This window comes from Vipera ursinii (genome assembly GCF_947247035.1).
Source record: "Vipera ursinii genome assembly, chromosome: 7".
Lineage (NCBI taxonomy): Eukaryota > Metazoa > Chordata > Lepidosauria > Squamata > Viperidae > Vipera > Vipera ursinii.
This window is the reverse complement of record NC_139521.1, coordinates 56934620-56948508: the sequence shown is the minus strand read 5'-3', so window position 1 is coordinate 56948508 and position 13889 is coordinate 56934620. Positions and strand designations below refer to the sequence as shown.

At 34.5% G+C, this 13889-nt stretch overlaps 1 protein-coding gene across 2 annotated transcripts in view; it reads left to right on the top strand.

Moving 5' to 3' along the window:
- Positions 1-10834, top strand: part of NPNT (nephronectin) — a 67310-nt gene extending 56476 nt beyond the window's left edge. For both annotated transcript variants that reach the window (XM_083367095.1, XM_083367094.1), the window contains 4 exons: positions 3509-3604; positions 4176-4274; positions 6333-6589; positions 8679-10834. In XM_083367095.1, the coding sequence (XP_083223221.1) occupies positions 3509-3604; positions 4176-4274; positions 6333-6589; positions 8679-8774 (548 nt within the window). In that variant the 3' untranslated portion in view covers positions 8775-10834. The remainder of the gene's footprint in view (positions 1-3508; positions 3605-4175; positions 4275-6332; positions 6590-8678) is intronic.
- Positions 10835-13889: the final 3055 nt, after the last annotated feature.

The window sequence follows — 13889 nt, the reverse complement described above, 5'->3', positions numbered from 1 at the left end:
TAAATTACAGATAGACAGAGAGACAGACAGGCAGACCAACCTATCTGTAGAGCTAAAATTTTGACTATAAAACATTTTCTGGGCTGAAGTCATTTGATGGAACAGAATAACAATATCTCTCCTCTCCTCCTTCTATTTAACTACACTTGCGTACATAAGTACCTAATAATCATACTATTCCATTTTAGTTTAATATTGGATTTGGACAATACATAAATAATAAATAAGTTGTTGCCTCCCATTCCTTTCTATCAATGTTGACACATCTTAAAATTTCTCTGCCCATTTCCCTCTTTTTAATAAGCATCTCACCTAGGTACACAATTTCATTTACTTGCTGTAATGTTTCATCATGTGTATATCTTACACAGAATTTAATATATAACTTATCTTCAAATGTTAAAAATGCTATATTAAAATCAAGGACTGACTTCATTTTATATATATATATATACAGCTTGCCATGCTGTATAAACATATCAACTGGTTTGTAAATCTTATTTTTAGGGTAGGATAGGTACGTGTTAGAGAGCCAGTTTGGTGTGTTAAATCTTCAGGCTAGAAACTGAGAGACCATGAGTTCTAGTCCTGCCTTAGGCACAATGCCAGCTGGGTGACCTTGAGCCAGTCACTTTGCTTCATATCAAGTTGGAACAGGTTTGGAACTCACAATTTAAGTTTCTGACTACTTTTCTGAATCTAAGCAAATGTTTTCCTTCAAAATGAAAGGCAGTGAAATTAACTGTACTTTGGCTTCTGAAAGTGCTTACAACTGACAGCAGTTTATCTTTCCAGTTCCCTGAGAGCGAGCAGATGATACTGCTTCATAATGGTTAAACAGTCATGTTTGCCACTTACTATTTAGCCAGGCAAATAAAATGGTGCAACAAGGTTAAGCTTGGAAGAACTGGAAATGTTTTAACTTATCAACTGATTATGTGCCCTCAAGTCAGTATTTAATATTTAATAAGCATATGGGTAGACGTCCACCAAGATAATCTGTTCCCATCCTAGGTTTTCAGTTTTCCTAGCATAATACTTATCGCTCTGTAATTATACCCATGTACCTTGTTTCATTTCATTTATTATATTTGTATACCGCCCTTCTCCCGAAGGACTCAGGGCGGTGAACAGGGCACATAAAAAATACAGAATACAAAAATTAAAAAAGAATTAAATAAGAGCCCGAGCTAAAAACAGTAGAATAATATTAAAAATCCCCAATAAAACCCCCAGCACATCCCCCATCAGGCCAGGCCGGCTTGCTCAAATAGGTAGGTCTTCAGACAACGTCGGAAGGAGCGAAGGTCAGGTGCCATCTGGAGCTCAACCGGCAGCTGATTCCATAAAGCCAGGGCGCCCACAGAGAAGGCCCTCCCCCTGGGGGCCACCAGCCGACATTCTCTGACCGGTGGCACCCTGAGGAGGCCCTCTCTGTGGGAACGCACAGGGCGGAGGGAAGTTGACGCCGGCAGCAGGTGATCCCCGAGGTACTCCGGACCCATGCCATGTAGGGCCTTAAAAACCATTACCAAAACCTTGAACCTCACCCGGAAGACAACTGGTAGCCAATGCAGCTCGCTGATCATTCTGTTCTTTCTCGTCATCAACTTGGTAATAATCAGAATCAAATTTCATCTTTCATCTGTACAGGTTCTTGAGAATAGGGAATATCTTCTAAAAGTATCTTGGATGTTGACATCTGTACTATACAAAATTTCACTAAGCTTCCATCCTGGTTTTTTTTTTATTCTTCTTCTTCTCCTCTGAATCATTCACCTTGTGACCCTTAGCATACCAATTCAAATAATAGGTTTGCTCTTGTCTCTAAAAAGAAAGACCATATACCTCCTCCTTCTTCACTGTCTAATATAAGTGCCTGCTTGCTTTAGCTAGGCAGTTGGGATGACCTTTACACCACAGGTGAAGTCTGATACCAGCTTTTAGTTTTGGTATATACTCCTGGTGTTTTTCATTCATACCCCCAGAAACTCGAATACCAGAATGGGGTGACATAGCAGGGCTTGAGGAAGGGAGGGCTGGTATGCTTAGAAATCCATTAAGTTGCTCAGAGATGGAAGAATGCTTAATTAATTAATTGAGGAAATTCTTTCAATGAATCCACAGAATGTTAACCAATAAATCACTCAAATTCACTCTGTAGTCTTCTCTTTTTTATGTATATCTAGGTGCTCTTTACCTACTGCGGTATTAAGTGCAGAATCATGAATTCCTATAGCCAAAGGAAAAGTTTTGTCAGAAAAGGCTTCATTATATACGTATCAGCGTAGGCTTATTGTCTCTACTGTTTGTAAGATCTCAGGCATGTCTGCTGAGAAGTTAAAAAAAAATCAGTCGAGACTGTAAATCTGAAAGAATTACAACTTTAATGCCAAGGATTCAACTCTCAGTTTTTTGCTGGTTTCTCTGAGAAATATTAGTTACACAGCACAAATAGTTTGGCATTTAGAGATATTGATATGAGTAGTCTAAAGCTATAATAATTGCATGTTATTCTTTAGTTGATATACATGAAATCAAAGGACCAGCTGTACAGTCTGCACGTGAAATTCCTTTCGTGTTTTGGATTACATCAATTTGTCAAGCTTTCATGTGGCAAACAGCCTAAGGCATTATTCTTTCAGAAGATTTAGATCCTTTTGTAGGCCTAGCTCCAAATTAGGAGGAACTTTGAGATAAAAGTTGTGGACATTGAAAGGTAATTTTAAATTTAAGTGTGTTAATGCTATTATAGTTACAAACATTTTTCCCCAAAGTAAATGTCATAATGATTTAAATGGCAAAGATGTTCTCTCTAATTACCTGTAGTATGCATACTACTAGCCTCTTCTATAGTATTGTCAACAAGAACTTAGCCTTAGCAAGCATATATGGATCTTGATTCCTAACAAAGTCACAAACCTCATGATAATCATGTATAGGGGTATATATTACATAGGTTATTTTTGCTATACAGGTACTGGTAATTCTTGGCTTAGAACCATAATTGGGACTGGAACTTCCATCTTTAAACAAGATGGACCTTAAGTGAGCCTTAAGTCACACTAGATTTTGTTAACCTTTTTCCCATGGTTGTTAAATGAATCGCACAATTTTTAAGCAAATATCAGAATAACAGAGTTGGAAAGGAGTTTGGGGGTCTTCTAGATGTTAGGAAAAAACTGAAAACAGAGCAGTTTCACAATGAAAGCTGAAACAAAGATTTGATTGAAATGAACTAGCATGCTAAAAAGCTGTTAGGAAGGAAATGCAAGAGGGTCTGAATATGGTTCTCTCTTTATAGTCTTCTTTATGAGTCATAGTAGTTGGTTGTGGCCTCTATAATTATTACTTAGCTCAAATCCTTGTATTTCTTACAAGCTCACCCAAATGGCTTTTGCAGTGAAGCTTGACAATAGGTTGGTAGGTAATCTATGTAATAATCTGTGGTTGACTTCCTTCTCTATTTTATAGTCTTTTTTAATGGCTTGATGGTTTCCTCTTCCAGTTCCCCGCCAGCCTGGAGTGAGCAATAATCTCTTAGAAACATTTGAAATTGAACAAGGGATAAGTGCCAATGAGGATGAAGCAAACGATGATCCAGGTAAGCAGTTTGTCCCTTTGGATCTAGATATCATTCTAGAACGCACTCTAGAAAGCATTACTGTTTATTGTTTACTACTTTCCTAACAATATGTGTGCCACCTTAATACTTATGAGTACAAAACAGCTGTGCTGTAAAACAAGAACTCTACTTTCTAAGAAAGTCATTCCTTGAATTCTGAGGAAAGTAGTAGAATAAATCTAATGAAATCTACAGAACTTTATAATTTTCCCCAAGATAACAAATTTTAACTAAATTGGGTATCCCATACTTTTCTAAAAGCAGAAATGAAGAGAAGCACACTGTAGGAAAATGGCTTAGAATTCCTTAGCCTTCATCAATTGATGCACTAATAAAAGCTTCTCCTTTTTGCAAATGTGATTGATATATTCTTTACATTGCTTGTGTGAACATTGACTCCACATAATAGCCACACACTTAGCTTAGCCTCTACCAATCTAGTACCCTTACAAAGTATTGGAATGCACATCCCAGCATGTTTATAAAGGAGAGAGTTAATCTGTCTCAAATCTGAAGGTCTTTTTATTGATTTTGCATCTCTTTTCTGCAGGTGTTCTGATTCATACTTGCAACTTTGATGGTGGTTTGTGTGGATGGATCAAGGAAAGAAATGATGATTTACATTGGGAACCTGTTAAAGACTCCTCAGGTATCAATTTCCTTCCATTTAAGATAGGACTATCTGATAAGCAAAGAATCAGAAATAAGAAAAATCTTCGCATATAGTTTCTGGCAATTGATTTATTTGGAGCTGAAAAGTGTTTCTGTTAGAATTTTGTTAGAATTTGTTAGAGTTTTGTTTCAGCTTTCCTGTGTATATAAATTTTCAGGGGCCATTTTCATTGGACTATTTCTTGAATGGGAAAGTTTTAAAAACAGTGTGTGAACTACACAGTAATACATCTTAAAACAATTTCCTTGCATATTTATTCAGATTTTTGTTTCTAAATCATACTAGCATTTAGTTATTTTCTTTATAATTGACAATTTTTCATGAGAGATTATAGCTAAATCTAAATCTGTATAGCCTATTGTGTAGCTGAAGCTTTAGAAAACTACTTACTTATAATTTGTGATTCTGAATATGGATTTATACAATTAGTTCTACTGAGACATCTCAAGTCACTTGAATAGGGCTTGGACCAAAATCACTTTGGGAATTACAGTTAGATAATATAGCCACACTACAAGTACAGTATGTACAGTATACATGGAAGGTTAGTTAAGATGTTAAGCCTTTTAATGCTATGCCTTTGTTTTGTTATTACCACATTTGTATAAAAGGTATACATTCTTTAGAGAACTTTTCTAACTTGAAATATTAAAATAAATTATATATATATAAAATATTGATAACATACTTTGGTAGACTTTTGAATTCTCATCAGTGAAATAAATTACTACCTTTTTGACTCATTCCTGTCTTCCAGTTCTCCTCTAAAGTTGATAGCTTTTGCACAACATACTATTTATCCTGTCATGAAGAAATACATGGAAGATTAACTAATGGCAAATGTTAGATATATTTCTGGAATAATAATAATAATAATAATAATAATAATAATAATAATAATAATAATAATAATAATTATTATTATTATTATTATTATTATTATTTGTATACCGCCCTTCTCCCGAAGGACTCAGGGTGGTGAACAGGGCAGTACATGTTAAAAGACAAAATACAAAAATTAAAAGAGATTAAATAAAATGCCCACAACTCTTAACAATAGGTTAAAACACATTAAAAGTAATAAAAACCCAACCCCATCCCATCAGGCCAGGCCAGCTTGTTCGAAGAGATACGTCTTTAGATCGCGCTGGAAGGAGCGCAGGTCGGGCGCTCTAGATACTTTGGCTGGCTCTAGATACTATGTTTACAGAAATTGGGATGATTGTTGCAGAAATGGACATGTTTAAAGTTATCTGAAATCTATGGATGTAAACCTGCACATATCCAAAAGAGAAAGTAGAAGATTTACTGAACTCTCACTTCCTCAGAAACATGAATTGTTCCAGGCAGTAAATATTTTAAGATTACAGTTTCAAATGAAAAGCTTTTATCTTCTCTCTTAGGATAAATGATGTGTGGACATTCCAAAATAAACAATGGGAGTACATAGAATAAGTCCAGATTATTAATACTTTGGTGTCAGTTGCAGCCCAAGTTTTGTTTGGGTAGTATGATCCCCAAAGTGACCTTTCATCAATGGAAAACCATCAGGATCAAATATAATTAAAGAATATTGATGAGAAAATATTTTTTTTGCAAAAAAAATGTTTCTCAAGACCCAACATTCAGTTATTACAGCTTGAAGATAACAATACTTTCTGAATTGGATAGAATATCTTCTGCAACATTATAGAAAAATGCAGGTGACAGCACTCATATATACAGTATGTTATGCTAATGCTTTTTCAGATCCAAGTCATTTCTTCTATTATTTTAACTAAATTATATATATATATATATATATATATATATATATATATTTATGGTGCCTTCAGAGTAGACCATATGCTGGAAATGTATAAATAATTTAAAATCAGTCAAATCAGTGCTGCCCTCACATTACTTGCAGTGCTACAGCTGGGTGGTCAGTATTAGTCTTTTGTTGCAGCCATAAATTTAATTCTTTATTATTATGTTCTTTTTCAAGGACATGTTGAAATGATGTGTTTTCTTCTCCCACTTTGTTTTAAACAGGTGGACAATATTTATCTATTTCTCAGCCGAAAGGGAAGGCAGGTCGATTTGCCCGCTTGGTTCTCCCACTTGGCCATTTAGCTCGCTCGGAAGAGCTGTGCTTATCCTTTAGGCATAAAGTATCTGGGTTACACTCTGGTTTGCTTCAAGTCTTTTTAAGAAAGACTGGCATTCATGGGCCAGCAATTTGGGGAAGGAACAGAGGTCATGGTTGGAGTCAAACGCATATAACATTGAAAGGACCTGGCATCAAAAGTGTGAGTACAAATCTGAGATCTAAGGGGGAAAAAATAAACAGAAAGAAAGAGAGAGCACAATATTATTTATATTTAGTATATTCAATAGAGTTACATTTTCTTCTATTAATCTCTATATGTGTTACAATTTCTTCAATGAGTGTCTTGATTGCTTAATGTTAATTATCAAAATAGAATCTGCAGAGCACCTTTTTCTATGACCACCATAAAAATTAAATCATCTAATATCTTAAGCGTTATACTACTAAAGATCTTCCCCACGCTCCCCAGTATTGGATTAAATTCCATGTTGTATTGTCTTATGGATTGAGCTTGAAACATATAAAGCATGTCGTCTTCCCCAGATTCCTCAAAACATTGTTCTTTCCACAATAACCATTTTTCTTCAAGTATTGATTACATTTGAAAGCATTACTTAAATTGCAGTTCCCTACTTCAGTTGCAAGAATTTGTAATTTTAAAATCTGGAACACTTCCCCTGTGCCCAAAATTTGGGTGGCATGAATATTTGTGGTATGATAGAATGAAGGTTATAATGTGAATTTTAAAAATCACTATGTGCCCTATTGAGAATACTGTATTAAATAGATAAAAATTCAGGTTGTACCTGAAAACACTTCTGTGGCTCTCAGCATAAAGAAACATTTGATAGATAAGAAATAATAAGCAAATATAAATGGCTAACTTATCATGAAATATTAGAAATTTGTCAAGGGGAATATAAAATAAATTCAAAAGAGGAATTGATGACAGAGGGACATTTGAAAATGTTTTTTTTATTTACAGTTAATATACATATTTCAAGTAGACAAAAAGGAGTTTATCATTTTGAATATTGTAAGACAGAGTTTGAAATGAAATTGGGTACAAAAGATGGAACTGGAATTTTTAAATGTATACAAGTGAAATAATGATGAAAAGAATTATAAAGGGAATTAAACTTTTGAGAGTAATATACATATGGAACAATGGGATACATAAGTGGTTGAAAGGATTGAAATTTACATTATGCTATAATCTTAAAGAGAATTTTTACAAAATGATGTACTGCTGGAATATGTTAGTGGAGAAATTCTCTAGAAGTATAGAAATATATGAAAGCATTTCAAATACATGTTGGAAATGTGAACAGCAGAGACATTTTATCATATGTAGTGGACATGTAAAAAACTACAATATTGTGGATTGAAGTATATAAACTGATTTGGAGGATTTAAAAGGTTAATATACAATTGAGACCAAAGGTCTTTCCTTGGGACCAATGGACTAACAGATGGAAAAATTAAGGGAACCTTGCATATGATAACTGCAGCAAGATTACTGCATGCATGCACATGGAAAGATTTGGCAGTTTGTTTTAAGGTTATCCTTTCAAGTAAAATCCCATGTGGATCTCCATGAATAATTATTGCAAAATTATTGCAAAATTATTTTGAGTCTATCAGCCAAAATAATTGCACACAACTTGTAGTTTTTATTCAATAATATTAACCTATAGCTTCTTGTTAAAGTCAAATCTTGTCCTTCTTTGGATGTTAATGCTTTATTGGCCTCTTTCCAATTCTCTGGCATCTTTTATCCTTGTAAGATTAATCAGGCTTTGTAAAGGTTGTAAAAATTCATCCTCAAATCATTTATAATAAGAACCTGATCATCCATCTGGTCAGACACCTTTCCTAATTTAACCTTTTTAGTTTTAGCAACCTCCCTTATTGTTATATATCCATTCATAATCCATGATTAACTTAAAGCTAAACCTGAATGAATGTTCATCAGAAGTAAATGCAAATATATTTTGCTCCTTTTTAAGTACTCCTAAAAATATTCCATATTTCTCTCAACATCATATAATAAACTAAAGGAACAGCAGCCCATAAGCTGAAAGTTGCCAAGTTCACACATTGCACTTATCCAAAATGTAGTGTTGCTTAGTATAATTTGTGAGTATAATTGTTGTGCCATAAATCATGGTTCATAGCTTGGTGTTATGTATAGCTAAAGTCATTGTTACTTATTAAACAAGCAATAGCTTAACATGATACATGAACCCAATCAGTCTTATATGTCTTTATTTTTTTTCTCCCCTCAGGTTATTTTTAAGGGAGAAAAAGGAAAAGGAAGAACTGGGGAAATTGGGCTGGATGATATAAGTTTGAGAAAAGGCCGATGTTCTCAGGTCCATTAGTGGTACAGATGGGCGAAGAGAACAGACTTTTGTTGTCCATACCTATTATTTGAGACATGTAAATGATTGATAACTTCTCCTTTGTCTTTGTGAAATCACAGTGGATCTCCAGATAAATAATTCAAATTTTCTGTAATAGTAAAGAAAGTTTAAACAGATGTTGAAGAGGCCATTAACATTGCCTGTGCTTTAAGAGGTTCTGAATGAAGGATAAATACACGTCCTTTATGAAGAAAAGACTGCCTAAATGTTATAAAAAAGAGTCAACAACTGAATTCATGTCTTCTTTGTGTTTCCCATTGGCTGATTATGGCTCATTTTGTGTCACAAGCTAAAGATGCAGCTGTTATTGTACTGCATCAGTTTTTAAAGAAGAGTATTTTGTGTGTCTCTGTGTGTATGATAACATGTATCCCATTATCTTATTATAAAAGACAGTTAAAGAATAGCACTGCAACCCTTAATATGGGTAGTGCTGTGTTATGTATAAATATGTATTATGATTATTAATGTATTTATATATGTTGTATATTTGCAAACTCTAGTTGTAAGGCGAAATAGTAGTTGCGCATGTTACAGTTAAACCAGCAAAACAAGCTGGTAGTCCAATATATAAGACCCAGCAATTGTCCTGCCTTTCAAAACTAAAATAGTAGAATAGTTTACATAATTGCAAAAAAAACTGTATAATGTAAGTATTACCAGAATCAGGAGAATTAGACTCAGCAGTCCTTTTCTGAAAAGAAAAGCATTCATGACTGATATCAGTAGCACAACTTGGCCTTGATGGATTTTTTTTTAAAAATATAGTCAAGGAAAGTTTGGCAGATAGAAATTTTTCCTCTCTTAGTCAGAAACTATTAAGAAACAAAATAGGTTTTGGGGTTCATAAGCAAAGAAATGCAGAATGACTTTCCTGAACATAGAAGGAGGGTTGCAAAACAGATCAATTTCAGATTTATCAAAACTCCGTCTTGCACAGTAGAGCATAGAGAAAAAAAATCCAAGACAACAAAAATGCAGTAGAATGCAGTAAAATGCAATAGAAAATCCAAAGAGAGTTTTGAATGGCTTAGAATTTGGACCTTTTAGTTCTTATTTACAAAAAATGGAAAATTTAAAAAGTTTCCCCATATGTTAATCTCCCCAAGAAACTATCCAGGTGGTGGGGACTGCCACGGAAAATCCTCTTTTTCATTGCCTCAAAGTGAGTAGATCTTCAACTAATAAGACACAAAACAGGTGACCAACATATCACATTTTATAAGTCAAAAATAATTTAACTTAATTTCAACTTACTCCATATCTGAAATTACTTCTTACTAATGTGTGATTTCTTCCTGTATTTCTCACTATATACCAGAGGTCAATAATATGGCACCCTAAAAGCTATTCAACCATCCTCTCACCCATTTAATTACATGTATTTATTTCTAGAACTTATTAAAGTCTCTTGAGTTCACAGGGGCATTCTTTGATAAGATTGCAGGATATTTAAGAGTTAAAGTCATTGAAATTTTGCAGTTATTAAAAATTTGCAACATTCAGACTAAATCAGTTATAGATATATTTTTTGACAGAAATAATGTTTATTAAGGCATAGTACTTTGTAAAGAAGCACTGTAAAAGTAAATTGATGGCCTTTAATACATTCCATTACAGCCATTGAAACAGTAACATCTTAGACCAGGAATGTCAAACTTGCATCATCATGTGACATGTCATCACGTACCGTATTTTTCGAACCATAAGATGCACTTTCCCCCCCCCCAAAAAAGTGGGGAGGAAAACGAGGGTGGGTCTTATGGTCCAAAGGTGATCCATATGGCCAGCCCCAACCTCCGCAAGGGAGATTGCCAGGAGCACGAATCGGCATGTGCTGAGAAACGCCGATCTGGCGCTCCTGCAATCTCCCTCGCTCGGTTTCAGCTTCCCTTGCTACAAGAGAAAGCAGGGTGAAACGGAGCGAGGGAGATTGCCAGGAACGCGAATCGGCCGGGCCACAGGGCCCCCTCTGCGGGTACTGCTCTAATGCAGAGAGGGAAGGACAAAGAGGGACGGAAGGAAGGAAAGAAGGGAGGGACAATGGGGGAGGGAGGGAGAGAGAGAAATGGAGAGAGTGAGGGAGAGAGAGAAGGAGAAAAAATAGGGAGGGAAAGAAAGAGGGAGAGAGAGAGAAAGGGAGAGACAAGGAGAAAGAGGGAGGGAAATAGAGGGAGAGAGAAAAATAGAGAGGGAGAGAAAGGGAGAGAGAAGGAGAAAGGGAGGGAAATAGAGGGAGAGAGAGAAAGGGAGAAATAGAGGGAAAGAGAAAAATAGGGAGAGAAAGGGAGAGAGAAAGAGGGAGAGAGAGGAGAGAGAAAGGACTACCTGTACTTTATCATTTTTTCCCCTTTTTTGGGGGGCGGGTCAAGTTTTTGACACCTTGCTGGGTGACTGGTGGTACTCAGACATTGCCTTGTCCTAAAAGTGTTACAGTGGATGAAAAGGTTGAAAAGCCCTGTTTTAGTATACCGATAGTATTTGGTTCAGAATATTTTTTTTCCTTGTTTTCCTGCTCTAAAAACTGGGTGCGTCTTATGGTCCGAAAAATACAGTATTTTAAGACTAAAAAATGTAAAAGCTGTTAGTTTCAATAGTATCATATTACAAGATTATCAAGCATAAACCTCTAAAAATGATAAATGATCCTCTCTACAAATATAACTAATGATTTTCTTTGGAGTTAGAGTTGTAATAATAATAATAATAGTAGTAGTATACTACTTGTAATCAACTTTAATTTATGAACACATGGTGGCCTAGATGTGGAGCTTTTGCCTCACAATCAGGAGATTTAGTTCAATCTAGGTAGTGGCAGATATTTTTCTCTCTGGGTGCAATGAGCTATTGTCTGCTGTGAACTGCATAGGCATCAGGAAGGGCATCTGGTAAGTAAATGCTCAAGCTCCATTTAGTAGTCTCGAAACCCCCCCCCCTGATGCAAGGGATTACAGGGTCATTAAAAGAAAAAAAATCATTTTAAATTTATATATCAAATAAAACAATAACAAAAGCTACATGTTTGTAAACTGAAACAGACTTTTAAAGTGTTTTCACATGTACAGTTCTATAGAAGCTCCAGAGATCACAGATTTATTGCTACACAGTACAATGCAGAAGAGATGACATGCAAATCTGAATTAAACTAGCGGTAGTCAGTGGATTTGCATATCTGATAATCAACTATCACGCTGCAAAAATAAGTGTTTTGTCCTTTTTAACAGAGTTGAAAACTGCAGTACACAAAATTCATTATGGTGAATTAAGAATATGTTAAAAAAACTTAATATTTCCTTTTGTTAAAAATGCTTTTATAGATTCTGGCCAAATACTTCTGTTATTCCTGAATTATGCTGACAGTATTAAATAACACATTCTTTAAATTATGCCGTGATCATGTTTTATGGAAACTATATGCATTTTTATATTTTCTAAAGCTTTGCATACAAATTAATTAATTAAATAAGAATGTATACTTTTTTGATTACTATCTTCCCTAACTTTCCAATGGATCTACTCAATTCCACTTAATGGGCTTCTATTGGAGTGAATAAGATATAAGCTCAGCTAGGAATGTCATGTTTGTGTTGTAATATGTACGCAATTCAAGACGGTGTTATGATTCAGCTCTGATACACTTCATCATCCACATTAGGCTCCTCTTTCAATAGGCAGACTTAACTATTTTCTAGATGGGAACAAATCCCCAATAAAGATATGGGTTGCTGCTTCTAACAGCAATGAATTGAAAGAGATTTGAATAATGGCTTTTGAAAAAGTAAAATGTAACTCATAGAGGCATGAATTGCTTCCATATTTGGTTGTCCCGCTTTTAGAATAATAGCAAAAAAGAAACTCATAAATCTCTAGTGAGTCACATGAGCACCATGTGCAAAGATATCTCATGGCTTCATGTTTGGAGAAATGCCTTCCCTTTGAATGCATATATTTGGTTCAGTGTCTGTTGAGTTGTCAAAAGATTTTCTGTTGAAAATTATTTTCTGGAAACTTCTTGTGACAGGTTAATGCATCATAAAAATATTTGTCATGCTTGGATTTCATAAAAGCAACAATCAAGAATTTTCATTTAAGCTATTCTTTCTAAGTTGTAGGTATATTTCTGGAGGTATACAAGTAGAAAATATCATATATATTTAAGGAACACTGTTGTGTCACACAATATTTATGATAATTTATACAGACCTATCTGACTCACCATATATGTGGTCTAAGAAAGAGGATGTTACTTGCAGCAGATGGGTTTTTAAATCATCATTAATGAAGGTGAGAAAATGCTCCAAACCAACAAATTGATTCAGATGCACATCTGAATCTTTCATCTATATTTAATTGGCATACATTCTTTTTTGAAAAATGTTAGTATTTTAAACATGCCTAAAGTCCATTATTAATGGCACCTAGGTGCAACTGTATAATAACTTATCTATCTTTTCTTCTTTTGATTACTATCTTCATAATTGTCAAAATAGTTTTCTGATACAACCTATTAAAATGATATGGTATCCTTGTTTACTCATGTTTTAATCAGTTTTAGACCCATTCATAAATTATGAACTAACACAGAAACTTTATACAAAACAATATACTAAGAATTTCTCACCATATGCAAACACAATCTATAAGCGTGGATTGGTATTAAGTACATTTGTTAAATCTGGATTATACATGAGTATTAAAAATGGATTCAGTTCAAAGAATACATACGCCCATGCGCATAACCACATAACCTATCTTGCCTTTAGGTTATCCAATACATTGAGATCAATATCCTGATGTTCTTATTTCTTTCATTGATGGGAATAAGGCTTTAACAGAACATAATTTCACTTGTTTTATACATTGGGGGTTTTTTGGATGAAGGTTACAACCAAAAAATACCATAAAATCAACAGCATTTCTTAAATTGTAGTTGATTAAGCTTTGCCTTGCAGTAATGGGAGGTTAGTTCTTCAACTGCTCTTCAACTTTTAAACCTTTTGAATTAAAATCCATATGTTTCTATCACAGACTATTTTCTTCTTCCTCAAGTATTGTTTGAGAAGGTACTGTAAG